Source organism: Salmo salar, chromosome ssa29, assembly GCF_905237065.1.
Source record: "Salmo salar chromosome ssa29, Ssal_v3.1, whole genome shotgun sequence".
Lineage (NCBI taxonomy): Eukaryota > Metazoa > Chordata > Actinopteri > Salmoniformes > Salmonidae > Salmo > Salmo salar.
The window spans coordinates 38049638-38072076 of NC_059470.1; the positions used below are offsets into that span (position 1 = coordinate 38049638).

General features: G+C 44.0%; 1 protein-coding gene and 1 non-coding gene across 4 annotated transcripts; both read right to left on the reverse strand.

Moving 5' to 3' along the window:
• Positions 1–1566: 1566 nt before the first annotated feature.
• Positions 1567–21965, reverse strand: cssa29h8orf89 (chromosome ssa29 C8orf89 homolog). 3 transcript variants are annotated; one of them, XM_045710999.1, is made up of 7 exons: positions 21266–21965; positions 19605–19644; positions 17586–17716; positions 16891–17029; positions 12353–12457; positions 9559–9614; positions 1567–1817 (listed from the first exon to the last, which is right to left on the reverse strand). In XM_045710999.1, the coding sequence occupies exons 1-7, from the start codon at positions 21420–21422 to the stop codon at positions 1675–1677; spliced, it is 771 nt and encodes a 256-aa protein (XP_045566955.1). In that variant the 5' UTR covers positions 21423–21965; the 3' UTR covers positions 1567–1674. The 3 variants fall into 3 exon arrangements, with proteins under 3 accessions (XP_045566955.1, XP_014037296.1, XP_045566956.1); XM_014181821.2 differs by having other exon boundaries at positions 17586–17740; XM_045711000.1 differs by lacking the exon at positions 9559–9614 and having other exon boundaries at positions 17586–17740.
• Positions 21760–21832, reverse strand: trnat-ugu (transfer RNA threonine (anticodon UGU)). Its single transcript has one exon. It is a non-coding gene; the product is annotated as a tRNA-Thr (tRNA).
• Positions 21966–22439: the final 474 nt, after the last annotated feature.

Below are 22439 nucleotides of genomic sequence, written 5' to 3' on the forward strand. Positions count from 1 at the left end.
TGTCAGTGTGTTGTCAGCGTAAGTTGTCAGCGTGTTGTCAGCGTGTTGTCAGTGTGTTGTCAGTGTGTTGTCAGTGTGTTGTCAGCGTGTTGTCAGTAAGTTGTCAGCGTGTTGTCAGTAAGTTGTCAGCGTGTTGTCAGTAAGTTGTCACTGTGTTTATGGATTCCATGTGGCTCAGTTGGTAGAGCATGGTGTTTGCAACACCAGGGTTGTGGGTTCGATTCCCACGGGGGGGCCAGTGCATGAAATGAAATGTATGCTCATGTTCACTACTGTAAGTTGCTCTGGACAAGAGCGTCTGCTAAATGACTAAAATGTGAAATGTTGTCAGTAAGTTGTCAGTCATTAGCTTCTCTCCTCCAGGCTCTGTGTTGTCAGTCGTTAGCACAATGTTTGCGATCAAATGTAGTTTTACTGCACACACTCTCTGCAGTGAGTCAATTCACTGTGGGTAATGGAGGGGTAGCGATTCCTGCTATCTGTTTTGTACATGTGTGCATTTACTGATGAACACCTTCTCGAGGCTGTTTCAGCCCCGTCATGTCCCTCCCTCGCCAATGTAACAGTTCATTGAATCTCCCGCCACGCAACTGATTCTCTCCTCATCTCAACCCGACACAAAACAAGATACAATAGATGTGTGTGTGTGTGTGTGTGAGGGGCCTCATTATTGAACACAATGAAGTCTATTCAATGGTATAGTTGTGTCTGTACAGTACTGCAACGCCACAATGTAGCCTACTTAGTGAGGAAAGGCCACATTCCTGGTCCTGTGGGAAAAATGTGGTCTCTATATTGGTGATATGGAATGCACTCTTGTCAATGTCCCAATTGGCACACTATTTACTATATAGTGTCCCTATGGGCCTTGGTCAATAGGTAGTGCACTATATAGAGAATAGGGCCCTGGTCAAAAAGTAACGCACTATATAGGGAATAGGGCTCTGGTCAAAAGTAGCGCACTATATAGGGAATAGGGCCCTGGTCAAAAGTAGTAAACTATACAGGGAATAGGGCTCTGGTCAAAAGTAGTGCACTATATAGGGAATAGGGCCCTGGTCAACAGTAGTGCACTATATAGGGAATAGGGCCCTGGTCTAAAGTAGTGCACTATATAGGGAATAGGGCTCTGGTCAAAAGTAGTGCACTATATAGGGAATAGGGCCCTGGTCAACATTAGTGCATTATATATATATGTAATGATCAATTAGCCTTTTTAAAATGATACACTTGGATTAGCTAACACAACGTGCCGTTGGAACACAGGAGTGATGGTTGCTGATAATGGACCTCTGTGCCCCTATGTAGATGTTCCATTAAAAATCAGCAGTTTCCAGCTACAATAGTCATTTACAACATTAACAATGTCTACACTGTATTTCTGATCAATTTGATGTTATTTTAATGGACAAAAAAAAAAAAGTTTTTCTTACAAAAAACAAGTCTAAGTGACCCCTAAATTTGAACGGTGGTATAAGTCAAAATATTGAATTTACACTTTGCTATTACATAGCACCAACAAGCTTTTACAAAGTTAGATTATTTTTAAACAAGAAAAAAGGTTTATATTTTCCCAAAATGTTTTATTTGTTCAGGTGGCATTGGCACTGCGTATGGGGTCACAGCTTTTAACTGTGACCTCTGCTCTCTTCATTGGCTGATAGACAGGTTGCATCAGGAGTCCTGCCTCCTGTTCTTCCTAATCTTCTTCATCTTCTCCCGCCTGACCGTTTCTCCCTCCAGAGAAGCGATCTCAGACAGTCTCTGGATGATTGTGGCTGACGGGGCTCCGCTTACCGGGTCTGGGTACGACTGGGCTGGAGGAGGAACACAGAGGAAAGTTAGGAGACCAAGTGATATGTACAGTCCAAAAGACTCCTTCGTGGATGAGAGGGCTAAAATGTTGAGCTGGTCATGTGTGATATGAGGAACACTGGACTAGAAACAAAACAGAGTCTGATCAAGCATCATGATCCGACTGTCCTGGATGAGGAACAGACAGAACAGTCTACAACTAGACTGGATGAGGAACAGACAGAACAGTCTACAACTAGACTGGATGAGGAACAGACAGAACAGTCTACAACTAGACTGGATGAGGAACAGAGAGAACAGTCTACAACTAGACTGGATGAGGAACAGAGAGAACAGTCTACAACTAGACTGGATGAGGAACAGACAGAACAGTCTACAACTAGACTGGATGAGGAACAGAGAGAACAGTCTACAACTAGACTGGAGGAGGAACAGACAGAACAGTCTACAACTAGACTGGATGAGGAACAGACAGAACAGTCTACAACTAGACTGGATGAGGAACAGACAGAACAGTCTACAACTAGACTGGATGAGGAACAGAGAGAACAGTCTACAACTAGACTGGAGGAGGAACAGACAGAACAGTCTACAACTAGACTGGAGGAGGAACAGACAGAACAGTCTACAACTAGACTGGATGAGGAACAGACAGAACAGTCTACAACTAGACTGGATGAGGAACAGACAGAACAGTCTACAACTAGACTGGATGAGGAACAGAGAGAACAGTCTACAACTAGACTGGATGAGGAACAGAGAGAACAGTCTACAACTAGACTGGATGAGGAACAGACAGAACAGTCTACAACTAGACTGGATGAGGAACAGACAGAACAGTCTACAACTAGACTGGATGAGGAACAGACAGAACAGTCTACAACTAGACTGGATGAGGAACAGACAGAACAGTCTACAACTAGACTGGATGAGGAACAGACAGAACAGTCTACAACTAGACTGGATGAGGAACAGACAGAACAGTCTACAACTAGACTGGATGAGGAACAGACAGAACAGTCTACAACTAGACTGGATGAGGAACAGACAGAACAGTCTACAACTAGACTGGATGAGGAACAGACAGAACAGTCTACAACTAGACTGGATGAGGAACAGACAGAACAGTCTACAACTAGACTGGATGAGGAACAGACAGAACAGTCTACAACTAGACTGGAGGAGGAACAGACAGAACAGTCTACAACTAGACTGGATGAGAAACAGACAGAACAGTCTACAACTAGACTGGATGAGGAACAGACAGAACAGTCTACAACTAGACTGGATGAGGAACAGACAGAACAGTCTACAACTAGACTGGATGAGGAACAGACAGAACAGTCTACAACTAGACTGGATGAGGAACAGACAGAACAGTCTACAACTAGACTGGATGAGGAACAGACAGAACAGTCTACAACTAGACTGGATGAGGAACAGACAGAACAGTCTACTACTAGACTGGATGAGGAACAGACAGAACAGTCTACAACTAGACTGGATGAGGAACAGACAGAACAGTCTACAACTAGACTGGATGAGGAACAGACAGAACAGTCTACAACTAGACTGGATGAGGAACAGACAGAACAGTCTACAACTAGACTGGATGAGGAACAGACAGAACAGTCTACAACTAGACTGGAGGAGGAACAGACAGAACAGTCTACAACTAGACTGGAGGAGGAACAGACAGAACAGTCTACAACTAGACTGGATGAGGAACAGACAGAACAGTCTACAACTAGACTGGATGAGGAACAGACAGAACAGTCTACAACTAGACTGGATGAGGAACAGACAGAACAGTCTACAACTAGACTGGATGAGGAACAGACAGAACAGTCTACAACTAGACTGGATGAGGAACAGACAGAACAGTCTACAACTAGACTGGATGAGGAACAGACAGAACAGTCTACAACTAGACTGGAGGAGGAACAGACAGAACAGTCTACAACTAGACTGGATGAGGAACAGACAGAACAGTCTACAACTAGACTGGAGGAGGAACAGACAGAACAGTCTACAACTAGACTGGATGAGGAACAGACAGAACAGTCTACAACTAGACTGGATGAGGAACAGACAGAACAGTCTACAACTAGACTGGATGAGGAACAGACAGAACAGTCTACAACTAGACTGGAGGAGGAACAGACAGAACAGTCTACAAATAGACTGGAGGAGGAACAGACAGAACAGTCTACAACTAGACTGGATGAGGAACAGACAGAACAGTCTACAACTAGACTGGATGAGGAACAGACAGAACAGTCTACAACTAGACTGGATGAGGAACAGACAGAACAGTCTACAACTAGACTGGATGAGGAACAGACAGAACAGTCTACAACTAGACTGGATGAGGAACAGACAGAACAGTCTACAACTAGACTGGATGAGGAACAGACAGAACAGTCTACAACTAGACTGGATGAGGAACAGACAGAACAGTCTATGAACTGGACTGGAGGAACAGACAGAACAGTCTATGAACTGGAGGAGGAACAGAGAGAACAGTCTATGAACTGGAAGAGGAACAGGGAGAACAGTCTATGAACTGGAAGAGGAACAGAGAGAACAGTCTATGAACTGGACTGGAGGAACAGAGAGAACAGTCTATGAACTGGAGGAGGAACAGAGAGAACAGTCTATGAACTGGAAGAGGAACAGAGAGAACAGTCTATGAACTGGAAGAGGAACAGAGAGAACAGTCTATGAACTGGAGGAGGAACAGAGAGAACAGTCTATGAACTGGAAGAGGAACAGAGAGAACAGTCTATGAACTGGATGAGGAACAGAGAGAACAGTCTATGAACTGGACTGGAGGAACAGAGAGAACAGTCTATGAACTGGAGGAGGAACAGAGAGAACAGTCTATGAACTGGAAGAGGAACAGGGAGAACAGTCTATGAACTGGAAGAGGAACAGAGAGAACAGTCTATGAACTGGAGGAGGAACAGAGAGAACAGTTAGGATACCAAATAAAATAAAAACTACAGTAAGAAAGTGTTAGGAAGACACACAGACACCTTCAGGGAAGCTAGAAAACAAATCACAAGGGACGGATTATGAGGGCACTGGGTTCATGGAAGGATACAGGTCTATGGGTTTTCCTTTACACACAGTCTTTTCATAGAGGCCTTATTAAAAAGTTTCAGTATTTTAAAGACAATGGTATGGAAACAATAGCTACTGGTTACATAAGGTTTAAATTCCCAGTGGGTCAGAAGTTTACATACACTCAATTAGTATTTGGTAGCATTTCCTTTAAATTGTTTAACTTGGGTCAAACATTTTGGGTAGCCTTCCACAAGCTTCCCACAATAAGTTGGGTGAATTCTGGGCAATTTTGTCCCATTCCTCCTGACAGAGCTGGTGTAACTGAGTCAGGTTTGTAGGCCTCCTTGCTCGCACACACTTTTTCAGTTCTGCCCACAGATTTTCTATAGGATTGAGGTCAGGGCTTGTGATGGCCACTCCAATACCTTGACTTTGTTGTCCTTAAGCCATTTTGTCACAACTTTGGAAGTATGCTCGGGGTCATTGTCCATTTGGAAGACACATTTGCGACCAAGCTTTAAATTCCTGACTGATGTCTTGAGATGTTGCTTCAATATATCCACATAATTGTCCGTCCTCATGATGCCATCTACTTTGTGAAGTGCACCAGTCTCTCCTGCAGCAAAGCACCCCCACAACATGATGCTGCCACCCCCATGCTTCACGGTTGGGATGGTGTTCTTCAGCTTGCAAGCTTCCCCCTTTTTCCTCCAATCGTAACGATGATCATTATGGCCAAACAGTTCTATTTTTGTTTCATCAGACCAGAGGACATTTCTCCAAAAAGTACGATCTTTGTCCCTATGTGCAGTTGCAAACCGTAGTCCGGCTTTTTTATGGTGGTTTTGGAGCAGTGGCTTCTTCCTTGCTGAGCGGCCTTTCAGGTTATGTCGATATAGGACTCGTATTACTGGGGATATAGATACTTTTGTACCCGTTTCCTCCAGCATCTTCACAAGGTCCTTTGCTGTTGTTCTGGGATTGATTTGCACTTTTCGCACCAAAGTACGTTCATCTCTAGGAGACAGAACGCGTCTCCTTCCTGAGCGGTATGACAGCTGCGTGGTCCCATGGTGTTTATACTTGCGTACTACTGTTTGTACAAGGATGAAACAGACCTGTGGAGGTCTACAATTTTGAGGTTTTGGCTGATTTCTTTTGATTTTCCCATGATGTCAAGCAAAGAGGCACTGAGTTTGAAGGTAGGCCTTGAAATACATCCACAGGTATACCTCCAATTGACTCAAATGATGTCAATTAGCCTATCAGAAGCTTATAAAGCCATGACATCATTTTCTGGAATTTTCCAAGCTGTTTAAAGGCACAGTCAACTTAGTGTATGTAAACATCTGACCCACTGGAATTGTGATACAGTGAATTATAAGTGAAATAATCTGTCTTTAAACAATTGTTGGAAAAATTACTTGGGTCATGCACAAAGTAGATGTCCTAACCCACTTGCCAAAACTATAGTTTGTTAACAATACATTTGTGGAGTGGTTGAAAACGAGTTTTAAATGACTCCAACATAAGTGTATGTAAACTTCCGACTTCAACTGTATGTAACTATGTAATATTCAAATCTCCCTACCATTATATCTAAACCAATATGACACCAATGTCGAGGAAAATTCTCAAATCAAAGTACCGCTAAACTGGATTTTATCATCAGACAATTTTTTGCCCAAACCTAACTCAAATTCTAGATGTCGAATGAAAACAGCATCCATAAGATAAGACGACAATTATACTTGGATCCATTTGGACTGAATAGGCTTGTAGGTGCAACAGTTTTTATTACATGTATAATTGAAATCGCTCTCGTTCATTTCCGCCCGTTAAGAACCAACGATGTGCTACCTTTTTGTAGCATCAATGGACAATGCTAACTGACAACGGTGATGCAAATTAATTTCATAATTTCTGTTAATGTTATTTATTGAGGCACAGTTTAAAAAAAAATAATTATCAATCAAATCAAAATCAACATATCAGCCGGGATGAGAAGGACACTTTAGCGCGTCTGCGTTGGAACGCGGATCACCTGCGTTTGTTTGAGATTACATTTACATTACATTTAAGTCATTTAGCAGACGCTCTTATCCAGAGATGAGTGGGCTATCGACAGTCGGACATTGCGGTAGCAGGTAGGCCTATAAAATATGATAGAGAACAGAATAATAACTAGTTATAGCCAATTCAAAACAAATATTGTACCCTCTGGTTAACTGTTTAGCTTTTACTAGGCCTATTGTACATTTTTATTATTGTAGCGCCACCATCTTTGATGCAAAAATAAATACAAATACACACAACTTTAAGCTACATATTCATTTGACAAAGGTAATAAACTGGCCATTGGATCACAGTAAAAACAGATAAAACAGGATCATGTTTGCAAAACAAGCATTTCTGAGCTAGGTAAGCTAACAGTTACAAAAATCAGGAATGCAGACAGGCTCTATAGACCTTCAGAAAGTATTCATCCACCTTATTCCACATTTTGCTGTGTTACAGCCTGAATTCCAATCGCATTGAATAGATGTTTTTTCCCCCACCCATCTACACACAATACCACATAATGACAAAAAAAAAACATATTTTTAGACATTTTTGCAAATGTTTGGAAAATTTAATACAGAAATCTCATTTAAATACACTAAGTATTCACACCACTTTTGCCACGACAGTCCAAATTGAGCTCAGGTGCATCCAAATTTCCTTCGATCGTCCTTGAGATGTCACTACAACATGATTGGAGTTCACCTGAGGCCAATTAAATTGTTTGGACATGATTTAGAAGCATACCTGTCTATATAAGGTCCTACAGTTGACAGTGCATGTCAGAGCAGGAACTAAACCATGAAGTCCAAGGAACTGTCTGCAGATCTCTGAGATAGTTTTATTCACCTCATCACAATTCTATTTCTAGAGTGTTGAATGTTTCCAAGAACATAATTGGGTAAATGGAAAAAACATTGAATTACACAGACTACTTAGAGCTGGACGTCCGACCAAACTGAGCAACCGGGCCAGAAGGATCTTGGCCAGAAAGAAAACCCAAGAACCCATTTTGTATTTCTATTTATTATGGATCCCCACTGCCAAAGCAGCAGCTACTCTTCCATTGATCAATCTGACAGAACTACAGAGTTCCTTGGCTGAGATGGGAGAAACTGCCAGATGGACAACATTCTCTATGGTGCTTCATCAATCTGGGCTTTATGAGTGGCTCGACGCAAGCCACTCCTGAGAAATAGGCACATGACAGCACACCTGTAGTTTGTAAAAAGCTACATCATAATGCAAAAGATTCTGTGGTATAACGAGACAAAAATGTAACTCTTTGGCCTGAATGCAAAGCGCTATGTCTGGAGAAAACCAGGCACAGCTCATCACCTGTCTAACACTCTCCCTACCGTGAAGCATGGTGGTGGCAGCATATGGGGGGATGCTTTAGAGCGACAGGGACTCTGAAACTGGTAAGGATAGAGTGAAAAATGAATTCAGCCAAATACATACAAATCCTTGATGAGAACCTGCTTCAGAGTGCAAATGACCTTTGTTCCAACAGGACAATGGCCCAAAGTATACAGCCAAAGTAAGACTGGATTGGCTTCAGAACAAGAATCTGAAAGTCCTCGAGTGGCCCAGCCAAAGCCCAGACTTGAATCCCATTGAAAATTTGTGGAAAGACTTGAAGATTGTTGTTCACCACACTCCCCCATCTAACTTAAAAGAGCTTGAAAAAAATCTGCAAGGAAGAATGGGAGAAAATCCCCAAATCCAGATGTGCAAAGCTGATAGAGACATATCCAAGATGGCTGAAAGTTGTAATCACCAGCAAAAGGTGCTTCTACAAAGTTTCGACTCAGGGGTGTGAATACTTATTTAAAATTAGGTCTTTCTGTATTTTCAATACATTTGCTAAAAATAAAAAAAATTAAAACATGTTTTCAGTTTGTCCTAATGGAGTATTGTGTGTATATGGGTGAGAGAAAAACATATATTTCATCCATTTTTTTATTCAGGCTGTAACAACAAAATATATAAAAGGTCAAGAGGTATGAATACTTTCTGAAGCCACTGTATATGAGTGACTGTGTACTACACACAACCAGGTTTTATGTTGGGCACCTACTGACCCCCCAAAAAAATATTTTATGATATATACTGTATTTTTTTTCTCAATGACATGTACTGCTAAATATAGAGGTTTAAGGAAATACAGGCAGGCACCACATTACAACAAGACAAAACAGTTCGCCCAATCAAGCATGGTGATCTTGTACGTTTAAAAGCAAAGCTTGTTTTCATATATTACAAAAAAAAAGCCTGAAAACAGTGGAATGGGATTAGTGTGGTGTGTGAAGAATCCAATACTTTAACTTTTATGCAGTACTAATCACATTATTGTGGAATAACCTCTTAAGAGTATGAATTAGGCTGTTTGAGAAGGTTTTAATTCTAAGAAACCTGCATACACATTGAAGGACAATAGACAAACATAGCTACTGTAGTAGGACAACGCCGTGTGCTGGAAAACCTTGGTATAGCATGGGTGAAATAAGCATTGTGGGGCTCATGTGAACTCACTCTCTTTTTCCCCGCTTCAGACAAATGTCTACTTCACTTAATACTTTTTTTTTTTTTTGCTTTTTAAATTATACTTACATTTCTGATTAGCTCCTATTGTGAAAAGACTGCAGGTTCTGTTATTTACTCTTGGTCTGAGAACAGAATGAGCAACAAGACAAGTTACCACCAAAACTAGTGATGTTATGCTACATATGGTACTAGCATACTCTATATACTGTAGATATGCATCTCAAATGGCAACCTATTCCCTATTCGTCAGGGGAATTCAACTCTTACCCTACGAAGTCCAGAGCCAGATGGGTTTTCTGTTCTAACTGATAATTAATTACACCCACCTAGTGTCCCAGGTCTAAATCAGTGCCCGTTTAAAGCAGTGGAACTGGCTTCGAGGTCCAGATTTGAGTACGAGGGTCCCATATCGTGCAGCACATTTGACCAAACACTATGGAGTGTCGTTTGGTCCTTTGGGCCTTCAAGGAGTATTCATACCCTTTGACTTATTCCACATTTTGTTGTGTTACAGCCGGAATTCAAAATGGATTAAATATATTATTTTTTTTTTATCTCATCCATCTACACACAATACCCTATAATGACAACGAAAATTTATTTTGAAATGTTTGCAAATACCAAAATATCTCATTTACAAAAATTATTCACACTCCCTGAGTCAATACATGTTAGAATCATCTTAGGCAGCGATTAAATCTGTGTCCTTCAGGCTAAGTTTCTAAAGGCTTAGAACACCTGGATTGTACAATATTATTCTTATTTTTTTATTATTCCAGCTCTGTCAAGTTGGTTGTTGATCATTGCTAGACAGCCATTCATTCCTGCCATAGGTGAGGAAATATAAGGCAAAATTGTAACTAGGCCACTCAGGAACCTTCAACGTCATCTTGGTAAGAAACTCCAGTGTGGATTTGGCCTTGTGTTTTATGTTATTGTCCTGTTGAAAACTCCGTAGTCCTTGCCGATGACAAGCATACCAATAACATGATGCAGCCTCCACCATGCTTGAACATTTGAAGTGTGGTACTCAGTGATGTGTTGGATTTGCCCCAAACATAATACTTTGTATTCAGGACATAAAGTGAATTTCTTTGCAAAAATTGTTGCAGTTTTACTTTAGTGTCTTATTGCAAACAGGATGCATGTTTTGGAATATTTTTTATTCTGTACAGGCTTCCTTCTTTTCACTGTCATTTAGGTTTAGTATTGTGGAGTAACTACAATGTTGTTGATCCATACTCAGTTTTCTCCCATCACAACCATTCAACTCTGGTGACTTTTAAAACAGTTACATTGGCCTCAGAGACTGAAAAACGGCTTCTATCTCAAGGCCATCAGACTGTTAAATAGCCACTAGCACATTAGATGCTGCGGCCTTATATACATAGGTTTGAAATCACTGGCCACTTTAATAATGGAACACTAGTCACTTTAATAATGTTTACATATTTTGCATTACTCATCTCATATGAATATACTGTATTCTATCCTACTCTATCTTAGTCTATGCTGCTTTGACATAGCTCGTCCAAATATTTATATATTATTAATTCCATTCCTTTAGATGGGGAGTGTTAGATATTACTGCACTGTTGGAGCTAGAAACACAAGCATTTTGCTACACCTGCAATAACATCTGCTAAACACGTACATGTGACAAATACAATTGATTTGATAAGGAAATCAGAGAATTGAAATAAATAAATTAGACCCTAATCTATGGATTTTACATGACTGAGCAGAGGCACAGCCATGGGTGGACCTGGGAGGGGATAGGCCCACCCACTGGGGAGCCAGGCTCAGCCAATCAGAATGAGTTTTTCGCCACTAAAGGGCTTTATTAGACAGAAAATAATCCTCAGATTCATCAGTTGTCCGGGTGGCTGGTCGCAGACGATCCCGCAGGTGAAGTCGGATGTGGAGGTCCTGGTCTGCGGTTTTGAGACCGGTTGGACGTACTCCCAAATTCTCTAAAATGACATTGGAGGCAGCTTATGGTAGAGAAATGAACTTCAAATTCTCTGGCAACAGCTCTGGTGGACATTCCTGCAGTCAGCATTCCAAATCCACGCTCCCTCAAAAAACTTAAGACATCTGCGGCATTGTGCTGTGGGACTAAACTGCACATTTTAGAGTGGCTTTTTAATTGCCCCCCAGCACAAGGTGCAGCTGTGTAACTATCATGCTGTTTAATCAGGTTGTTGATATGCCACACCTGTCATGTGGATGGATTATCTTGGCAAAGGAGAAATGCTCACTAACAGGGATGTAAACAAATTTGTTACACAACATTTGTAGAGAAATAAGCTTTTTGAGCGCATGGTAAATTTCTGGGATCTTTTATTTCAGCTCATGAAAGATGGGACCAAAAACGTACATGTGTTTATATTTTTGTTCAGTAAAATTTGTAATTATTTCTCAAACCATAATTCCACTTTGACATTTTTAATTTTTTTATTTTACCTTTAACTAGGCAAGTCAGTTAAGAACAAATTCTTATTTTCAATGACGGCCTAGGAACAGTGGGTTAACGGCCTTGTTCAAGGGCAGAACGACAGATTTTTACCTTGTCAGCTCGGGGATTCGATCTTGCAACCTTTTGGTTACAAGTTCAACAATCTAACCACCAGGCTACCTGCCGCCCCCACATTATGGGGCATTGTGTGTAGGCCGGTGACACACTATCTCAATTGAATCCATTTTAAGTTCAGGCTGTATACAGTTAAGGGGTGAATACTTGCTGTAGGTCATAGGGTTGCAAATGGGATATTGACATACTGTATATTTAATACTGTAATGGGATGTAGACATAATGTATATTTAACACTGTAATGGTTCTTTAACAATACTCTGGTACCTGTTCTTGTAGCCTTCTGAGGAGAAGGGGTTTCTCCCATTGAGCGAGGATGCAGCTGGCAGCAGGATGGCAGGAACTGATGTCAGGTCATAGGCTTCATAAGAGCTGGAGGGCAGAGGTACACACCGTCAACACCCCCAACACACAGCATCAACACCCCAACACACACCGTCAACCCCACACACACAGCATCAACACCCCACACACACACCGTCAACCCCACACACACCGTCAACCCCCCAACACACACACCGTCAACACCCCCAACACACACCGTCAACCCCACACACACACCGTCAACCCCACACACACAGCATCAACACCACAACACACACCATCAACCCCACACACACAGCATCAACACCCCACACACACACCGTCAACCCCACACACACCGTCAACCCCCCAACACACACACCGTCAACACCCCCAACACACACCGTCAACCCCACACACACACCGTCAACACCCCAACACACACCGTCAACACCCCAACACACACCGTCAACCCCACACACACCGTCAACCCCACACACACCGTCAACCCCACACACACACCGTCAACCCCACACACACACCGTCAACCCCACACACACCGTCAACCCCACACACACACCGTCAACCCCACACACACACCGTCAACCCCACACACACCGTCACCACCCCCAACACACACCGTCAACCCCACACACACACCGTCAACCCCACACACACACCGTCAACTCCACACACACAGCATCAACACCCCACACACACACCGTCAACCCCACACACACACCGTCAACACCCCAACACACACCGTCAACCCCACACACACACCGTCAACCCCACACACACCGTCAACCCCACACACACACCGTCAACCCCACACACACACCGTCAACACCCCAACACACACCGTCAACCCCACACACACACCGTCAACCCCACACACACACCGTCAACCCCACACACACACCGTCAACCCCACACACACACCGTCAACCCCACACAAACACCGTCAACCCCACACACACACCGTCAACACCCCAACACACACCGTCAACCCCACACACACACTGTCAACCCCACACACACAGCATCAACACCCCACACACACAGCATCAACACCCCACACACACACCGTCAACCCCACACACACACCGTCAACCACACACACACCGTCAACCCCACACACACACCGTCAACCCCACACACACAGCATCAACACCCCAACACACACCGTCAACCCCACACACACACCGTCAACCCCACACACACACCGTCAACCACACACACACCGTCAACCCCACACACACACCGTCAACCCCACACACACACCGTCAACCCCACACACACACCGTCAACCCCACACACACACCGTCAACCCCACACACACACCGTCAACACCCCCAACACACACCGTCAACACCCCCAACACACACCGTCAACCCCACACACACACCGTCAACCCCACACACACACCGTCAACCCCACACACACCCCGTCAACCCCCAACACACACACCGTCAACCCCCAACACACACACCGTCAACACCCCCAACACACACCGTCAACACCCCCACACACACCGTCAACCCCACACACACCGTCAACCCCACACACACACCGTCAACCCCCCAACACACACACCGTCAACCCCCCAACACACACACCGTCAACCCCCAACACACACACCGTCAACCCCCCAACACACCACCGTCAACCCCCAACACACACACCGTCAACACCCCCAACACACACCGTCAACACCCCCAACACACACCGTCAACACCCCACACACACCGTCAACCCCACACACACACCGTCAACACCCCACACACACACCGTCAACACCCCACACACACACCGTCAACACCCCCAACACACACCGTCAACACCCCACACACACCGTCAACACCCCACACACACCGTCAACACCCCACACACACCGTCAACACCCCACACACACCGTCAACCCCACACACACACCGTCAACCCCACACACACACCGTCAACCCCACACACACACCGTCAACCCCACACACACACACCGTCAACCCCACACACACCGTCAACCCCACACACACCGTCAACCCCACACACACCGTCAACCCCACACACACCGTCAACCCCACACACACCGTCAACCCCACACACACACCGTCAACACCCCACACACACACCGTCAACCCCACACACACCGTCAACCCCACACACACCGTCAACCCCACACACACACCGTCAACCCCACACACACACACCGTCAACCCCACACACACACCGTCAACCCCACACACACACCGTCAACCCCACACACACCGTCAACACCCCCAACACACACCGTCAACCCCACACACACAGCATCAACACCCCACACACACACCATCAACCCCACACACACACCGTCAACCCCACACACACACCGTCAACCCCACACACACACCGTCAACCCCACACACACCGTCAACACCCCAACACACACCGTCAACACCCCAACACACACCGTCAACCCCACACACACCGTCAACACCCCAACACACACCGTCAACCCCACACACACCGTCAACCCCACACACACCGTCAACCCCACACACACCGTCAACCCCACACACACCGTCAACACCCCAACACACACCGTCAACACCCCCAACACACACCGTCAACACCCCCAACACACACCGTCAACACCCCCAACACACACCGTCAACACCCCCAACACACACCGTCAACCCCACACACACACCGTCAACCCCACACACACACCGTCAACACCCCAACCCCACACACACACCGTCAACCCCACACACACACCGTCAACCCCACACACACACCGTCAACACCCCAACACACACCGTCAACCCCACACACACACCGTCAACACCCCAACACACACCGTCAACACCCCAACACACACCGTCAACCCCAACACACACCGTCAACTCCACACACACACCGTCAACCCCACACACACACCGTCAACCCCACACACACACCGTCAACACCCCAACACACACCGTCAACCCCACACACACACCGTCAACCCCACACACACACCGTCAACACCCCCAACACACACCGTCAACCCCACACACACACCGTCAACCCCACACACACACCGTCAACACCCCAACCCCACACACACACCGTCAACCCCACACACACACCGTCAACCCCACACACACACCGTCAACACCCCAACACACACCGTCAACCCCACACACACACCGTCAACACCCCAACACACACCGTCAACACCCCAACACACACCGTCAACCCCAACACACACCGTCAACTCCACACACACACCGTCAACACCCCAACACACACCGTCAACCCCACACACACACCGTCAACCCCACACACACACCGTCAACACCCCAACACACACCGTCAACCCCACACACACACCGTCAACACCCCAACACACACCGTCAACACCCCAACACACACCGTCAACTCCACACACACAAAGTTTTTTAATTGTTTAAAAACACCTTCAACTCCAATGACTGTCAGATTAGAGTCAACAGACTACGACTTTGAATCAGAAGTGGTTTGGCTGGCTCTTTCTATTGTCAGACACACTGTAACCTACCAGCTAATCTCCCTCGGTGTAATACAGTGGTGGAAAAAGCACCCAAATGTCATACTTCAGTAAAAGTAAAGATACCTTAAAACCTGTTAGGGACAGACGTTCCGCTAGCGGAACGCCTCACCAATAGCCAATGGTAGAGAGTGGCGCAAAATACAAACACCTCAAAAATGCTATAACTTCAATTTCTCAAACATATGACTATTTTACACCATTTTAATAGAAAGTTACTCAAATAAAAGTCAGCCAGTAAAATACTACTTGAGTAAAAGTATTTGGTTTGAAATATACTTAAGTATTAAAAAGTGCATGTAATTGCTAAAATATACGTAAGTATCAAAAGTAAAATTTAAAAATATAAATCACTTAAAATTCCTTATATTATGCAAAGCAGATGGCACCATTTTTTGGGGGGGTTTGTTAACATTTACAGATAGCCAAGGGAACACTCCAACACTCAAGAGATTATTTACGAAAGATGCATTTGTGCTTAGTGAGTCCGCCAAGCCAGAGGCAGTAGGGATGAGCACGCGTTCTCTTGATAAGTGCGTGAATTTGACTATTATCCTGTCCTGCTAAGCTTTCAAAATATAACAAAGTATTTTTACTACTTCTACTGGGGGGGGGTCAAAATGCTATTGAGTGGCCCCTTACCCACAAAAAGGGATATTTTCCTCCATACATTAAGTGTTATGATAATGAATAACCTGGTGTTAAAAATACCTTAAATTCTTTGGTTTAATTTCAGGCAATTAGTGTTCGTTTTTCCGTTTGTGTCAAAAACTGTCTCTGGGGGCCCCCCTGGTCAGTTGGGGCCCCCCTGGTCAGTTGGGGCCTGTTTCATTTGAAACACGGCTGAGTCCAACTGGCATTTACAGACAGTAGAGACACAAAGCACAGTGATGGATTAATGTATTCCGGATGAGCTGCTTAGTTACCCGAAGGTCAAGCGGGGTCTGCTTACCCAAAGGCACGGGGGCGAGCAGGGGCATGGGAAAGCTCCTTGTGGAGGGTATAGTGGTGGCGGTGGCCCGACCGGTGGATCTGGTAGTCTCTGGGCAGGGGAGGGATGGAGGCGTTAGGCTTCATGGGACGACGCTCATCTGAGTGGGGAAATTAATTCTAAAAGTAAGCTTGACTAAGAGAAATGTCAACAAGATAAGAGTGGGAAATGGAAAAACAACATTGGCTCACATAGAAGGTAAAACCCCAGTTTGACGTGGATGTCGCTGGTCTAAAACAAGTGCCTAAAAGGGTTCACACGCACACGCAAAAAGACAGCTGCAACCAAGCCTGCCAATGTCAATAGCTTGGACAGATGGAAAATACAAATGCTGAGGTCGCCATCTACTGGTGACTCTGTTGTCACACGTGTCCAACATCAAACTGAGCCTTCACTCCTGTATACCACATTTTTATTGTATTTTTTTTACTCAACATTTATTTAACTAGGCAAGTCAGTTAAGAACAAATTCTCATTTACAATGACAGCCTAGGAACAGTGGGTTAACTGCCTTGTTCAGGGCCAGAACTCAAGGATTCGATCTAGCAACCTTTTGGTTACTGGCCCAACACTAACCACTAAGGCTACCTGCCGCACCAAAAGGTCATGGATCTTACAGTAATAATCAATTGGGGGGAAAAAATTAAAACAAATACCTCTGAAATCATACTTGGGATACATCCTGTTGTCATTCTTCCATGTCTTATCAAACAGGAAGTGACTCCCACAGACGTCTCTCTCTGGGTAGTTATCTGAGGAGCCCAGCCGGGACAAAGGAGACACCTCTCTGCCCAGGAAGGAGGAAGTAGACCTGAACATGTAAATAACATTTCAATAGTAGGCCACAAATTAACATCCATTCAACTGAATGGAGTAGTGCCTAATAATATGGCTAACCTGACTGTGTGTGTGCACGCATCTCAAATGGCACCCTACACCCCATGTAGTACACTCACCCCTATACATATCTACCTCCATCACTCCAGTATCCCTGACTCCTTCCCCCTATACATATCTACCTCCATCATCCCTGCACATGTAAATATGGTATTGGAACTGACTTTTTAAATATTTCCTGTATATAGTATGCTTACTTAAATTTGAATTATATATTTCCTTTTTTTTCTCTCCCCTTCTTCTAGAAATAAACTCTGCAAAAAAAGAAAATGTCCTCTCACTGTCAACTACGTTTATTTTCAGCAAACTTTAAATGTGTAAATATTTGTATGAACAAAACAAGATTCAACAACTGGGACATAAACTGAACAAGTTCCACAGATATGTGACTAAGATAAATTGAATAAAGTGTCCCTGAACAAAGGTGGGGGGGTCAAAATCAAACAGTCAGTATCTGGTGTGGCCACCAGCTGCATTAAGTACTGCAGTGCATCTCCTCCTCATGGACTGCACCAGATTTGCCAGTTCTTGCTGTGAGATGTTACCCTACTCTTCCACCAAGGCACCTGCAAGTTCCCGGACATTTCTGGGGGGAATGAGGGAGGAGGATGTCTTCCCTGTAACGCACAGCGTTGCGATTGCCTGCAATGACAACAAGCTCAGTCCGATGATGCGGTCATACACCGCCCCAGACCATGTCAGATCCTACACCTCCAAAATCGATCCCGCTCCAGAGTACAGGCCTCGGTGTAACGCTCATTCCTTCGACGATAAACGCGAATCTGACCATCACCCCTGGTGTGACAAAACCGTGACTCGTTAGTGAAGAGCACTTTTTGCCAGTCCTGTCTGGTCCAGCGACGGTGGGTTTGTGCCCATAGGCGACGTTATTGCCGGTGATGTCTGGAGAGGACCTGCCTTACAACAGGCCTACAAGCCCTCAGTTCAGCCTCTCTCAGCCTATGGCAGACAGTCTGAGCACTGATGGAGGGATTGTAGGTTCCTGGTGTAACTCGGGCAGTTGTTGTTGCCATCCTGTACCTGTCCCGCAGGTGTGATGTTCAGATGTACCGATCCTGTGCAGGTGTTGTTACACGTGGTCTGCCACTGCGAGGACGATCAGGTGTCCGTCCTGTCTCCCTGTAGTTCTGTCTTAGGCGTCTCACAGTAGACATTGCAATTTATTGCCCTGACCACATCTGCAGTCCTCATGCCTCCTTGCAGCATGCCTAAAGGCACGTTCACACAGATGAGACCCTGGGCATCTTCCTTTTGGTGTTTTTCAGAGTCAGTAGAAAGGCCTCTTTAGTGTCCTAAGTTGTCATAACTGTGACCTTAATTGCCTACCGTCTGTAAGCTGTTAGTGTCTTAACGACCATTCCACAGGTGCATGTTCATTAATTGTTTATGGTTCATTGAACAAGCATGGGAAACAGTGTTTAAACCCTTCACAATGAAGATCTGTGAAGTTATCTGGATTTTTACAAATGATCTTTGAAAGACATTGTCCTGAAAAAGGAACATTTCTTATTTCATTTTTTTGCTGAGTTCACATTGTTATTGATTATTGTATTGTTGGTTGAGTTTGCATGAAAGGCATTTCACTGTACTTGTGCACGTGAAATTAACACTTGAAAACGGTCGACCAGGGCACATCAAAAGTAGTGCACTATATAGGGAATAGGGTGCCATTGGGACCTGGTCTAAAGTAGTGCAATATGTAGGGAATAGGGTGCCATTCGGGACATAGACATTCTCTTGTACACAACGTTACTTACCCTTCTACATTCCAGTTGGAATCCTTTCGGTCCCTGGAGTCTAGAATTTCAACAATAAAAAAAAAAGCATGTTGTGGTATTCAGCTATAAGATGTGAAGGAAGTGGAACCAGCATAGTAGAATCAGTCACACTACAGGTGTTTTAATTTAATATATTAGGATGAGACACTGCAAATTCAGCAGCTACTCTTCCTGGGGTCCACATTAAAAACGTACAAATACATGAAAGTACAGAAGCGTTATAGGAAAAAACATTATATTACATTAACTTCAAAATAAAAATTAAATAAGCATTACTGGAAAGAAAATAATATATACTATTTACACACTATTCATATACACAATCATATTGTTATATAGAGTACAGTTAGATTTTAATAATGAGGAGAGGCGCTGTGATACGTCTTTGTATTTGTTTTTTTAAATCTAAAACTTGCTTTTTGTCTGGTGGCAGAGCATTCCACGATGGCACGGCTCCGTTATCTGAGGCCAAGCATTAAACTAGGTAGGCTGGCTATAGCTGCTGGCTAATGAAATGAGGTCAACCCTCTACAGGAGACTGCAACGGGCAAAAATGAGTGATAAGTAGTGCACTATACAGGGAAACCTATCACCAGAACCCTATTGGCACCACACTGGGAAAGGGGGACATTTGGGACGCAGTAATATAACCTGGCTCTGGACATATGTATAATGGACTGTCAGTACACCCGTTAGACGGCTCAAAACAGAGCAGCATGCCTTGCCCTTAAAGGGATATGTCAACCTGTACTTGATAAGGTTCTCCTCATTGTAAATGAGAACTTGTTCTCAACTTACCTACCTGGTTCAATAAAGGTGATATAAAAGAAAAAATTGGAGATAACGGATAACAAACAAACATGCCATAACGCTTTTAAAACAATTACCTGCACTCCAGATTGCCAAATGAGCCAATATATGGTATAGGCATAGTTGTCTAGAACATATACATCTGTCTATATCCTCATGACAAAGTATTATTCTTTCAAATTAAAAAAAAAATATCCTCAAAGTACGCCGTCAGAATAATATCCTTTTATGACTACAACTCCCATGGCGCAAAGCGGTTCTCCCCGTCTTCCTGCTTGCAGGCTGACAAGGCCAACGCGCGTTGCCATAGCAACCTGACTCGCGTAGTTGAGTTAGGAAAACCATTTCTACCAGGTTGAATATGGTGAGATTGTAACGCCTACATTGATAGCTAGTTGTAAAATCCCTAAAACTGCACTAACTACTTCTCATTCGGATATCGACTACTGTAACTTCTCTTAAACTAGCCTTTCAAGAAACCGCAATGCATTGTGGGTTTTGTAGTCGACTTGGAACGCGGCAGATTTTACATAAATTGCTTCCTGACACATGCGTTATAAATCAAAGGCATTTGCATGCTTATTAATTTAACTGCACACAGATCATGAACAGAATGCATGCCATTGTCAGGATTGAGAAGAAATTGACTACTTCTCTAGTCTTTAAGCAACATTTGTTTTAAAAACGCCTAACCACTTGTATACTCTTACTTGCATCCACTTTAGACATACAAAAAAAATTAAAAATCAAGACGCCAGTTTCTTCACGGGTACCCAAACCAGAAACTGATTTAACGCGTTCAGCATACATAACAAGCATTTCCTCCTTACCGTTCTGAGGGAATTTTCTCCTTGATGTATGAACATGTATCGGCTTGACCCCGGTCAGTCGTCCTGGTCCATAGCCGCCTTGGCCTAACTGTATACCGGTGTAACCCGAGCAGCCCAGCGTCAAGTCTACCAACTTCGGGATGGCTGTAGGGTACATTACCGCTTTAAAATACCGGACGATAGCTTGTACAGGCTATCTAGAGATAATAATACGACGCACTAATATTCCAAACGCATAAAATGGTTTGTTAACATACTGGTGATGGCTAATTATCAACAACAAAAAAGACAAGTAAAAACTTTAACTAGCAGCGGAGCAAAAGCCCACTAGAGGCGACGTGGCGAATTGAGTCGTAGTTTCCATGGCTACAGACTGTGGATGGCCAAGCATTTACATAGCAATATACACCTTTTACATTTTTAGTCATTTAGTCTTATCCAGAGCGACTTACAGTAGTGAACATGGGCATACATCTCATTTTTTCTTTTGTACTGGCCCCCCGTGGGAATCGAACCCACAACCCTGGCGTTACAAACACCATGCTCTACCAACTGAGCCACAGGGACACCTCATCTACTATACTACAACTCACCTAACCAAACAAGATCATGTAAAAAAAAAAATGTTTTTATAAAAGTGATATGTGCCAAGTTTGTGACAGCATTGCTTCGTTTTAATGAAGTGCTAGTATAGAAGATACAAAATGTATTTATTGTAAAAATGTTTCAAAGATGTGACTCAAGTCATTACTGATGTGACAAAAATAGTGTGGACTAGAAGCAAAGCTCTCCAAGCTTGTTCCTGGAGAGGTAGCAGCCTATAGGTTCAGGCAGGGGCGGTTCTGGAAGGGAGGTGGCCCTGTGACAACAATTTTGGGCCCCCTTGTGGCCCTCCTAAATGTGGAGTATGAAATAATTGTTACATAACTCATTTTTGCTATCGTTCTTTTTTTTTTGTTGATACATCCGTTATTAGTGGCAACGAGGAACACTAATGATTATGAACATGGTCTTTTGCAGTGAAGAAAACGATATGACAACAATAACATTTAATGTAACTGGCCCCTCTAACAGTACAACTGGCCCCAGCTTGCCCCCCCCCAGGTTGAAATGGTCTAGAACCACCACTGGGTTCAGGTTAGATACAAATAGGGATGGAGTAAAAACATACAGG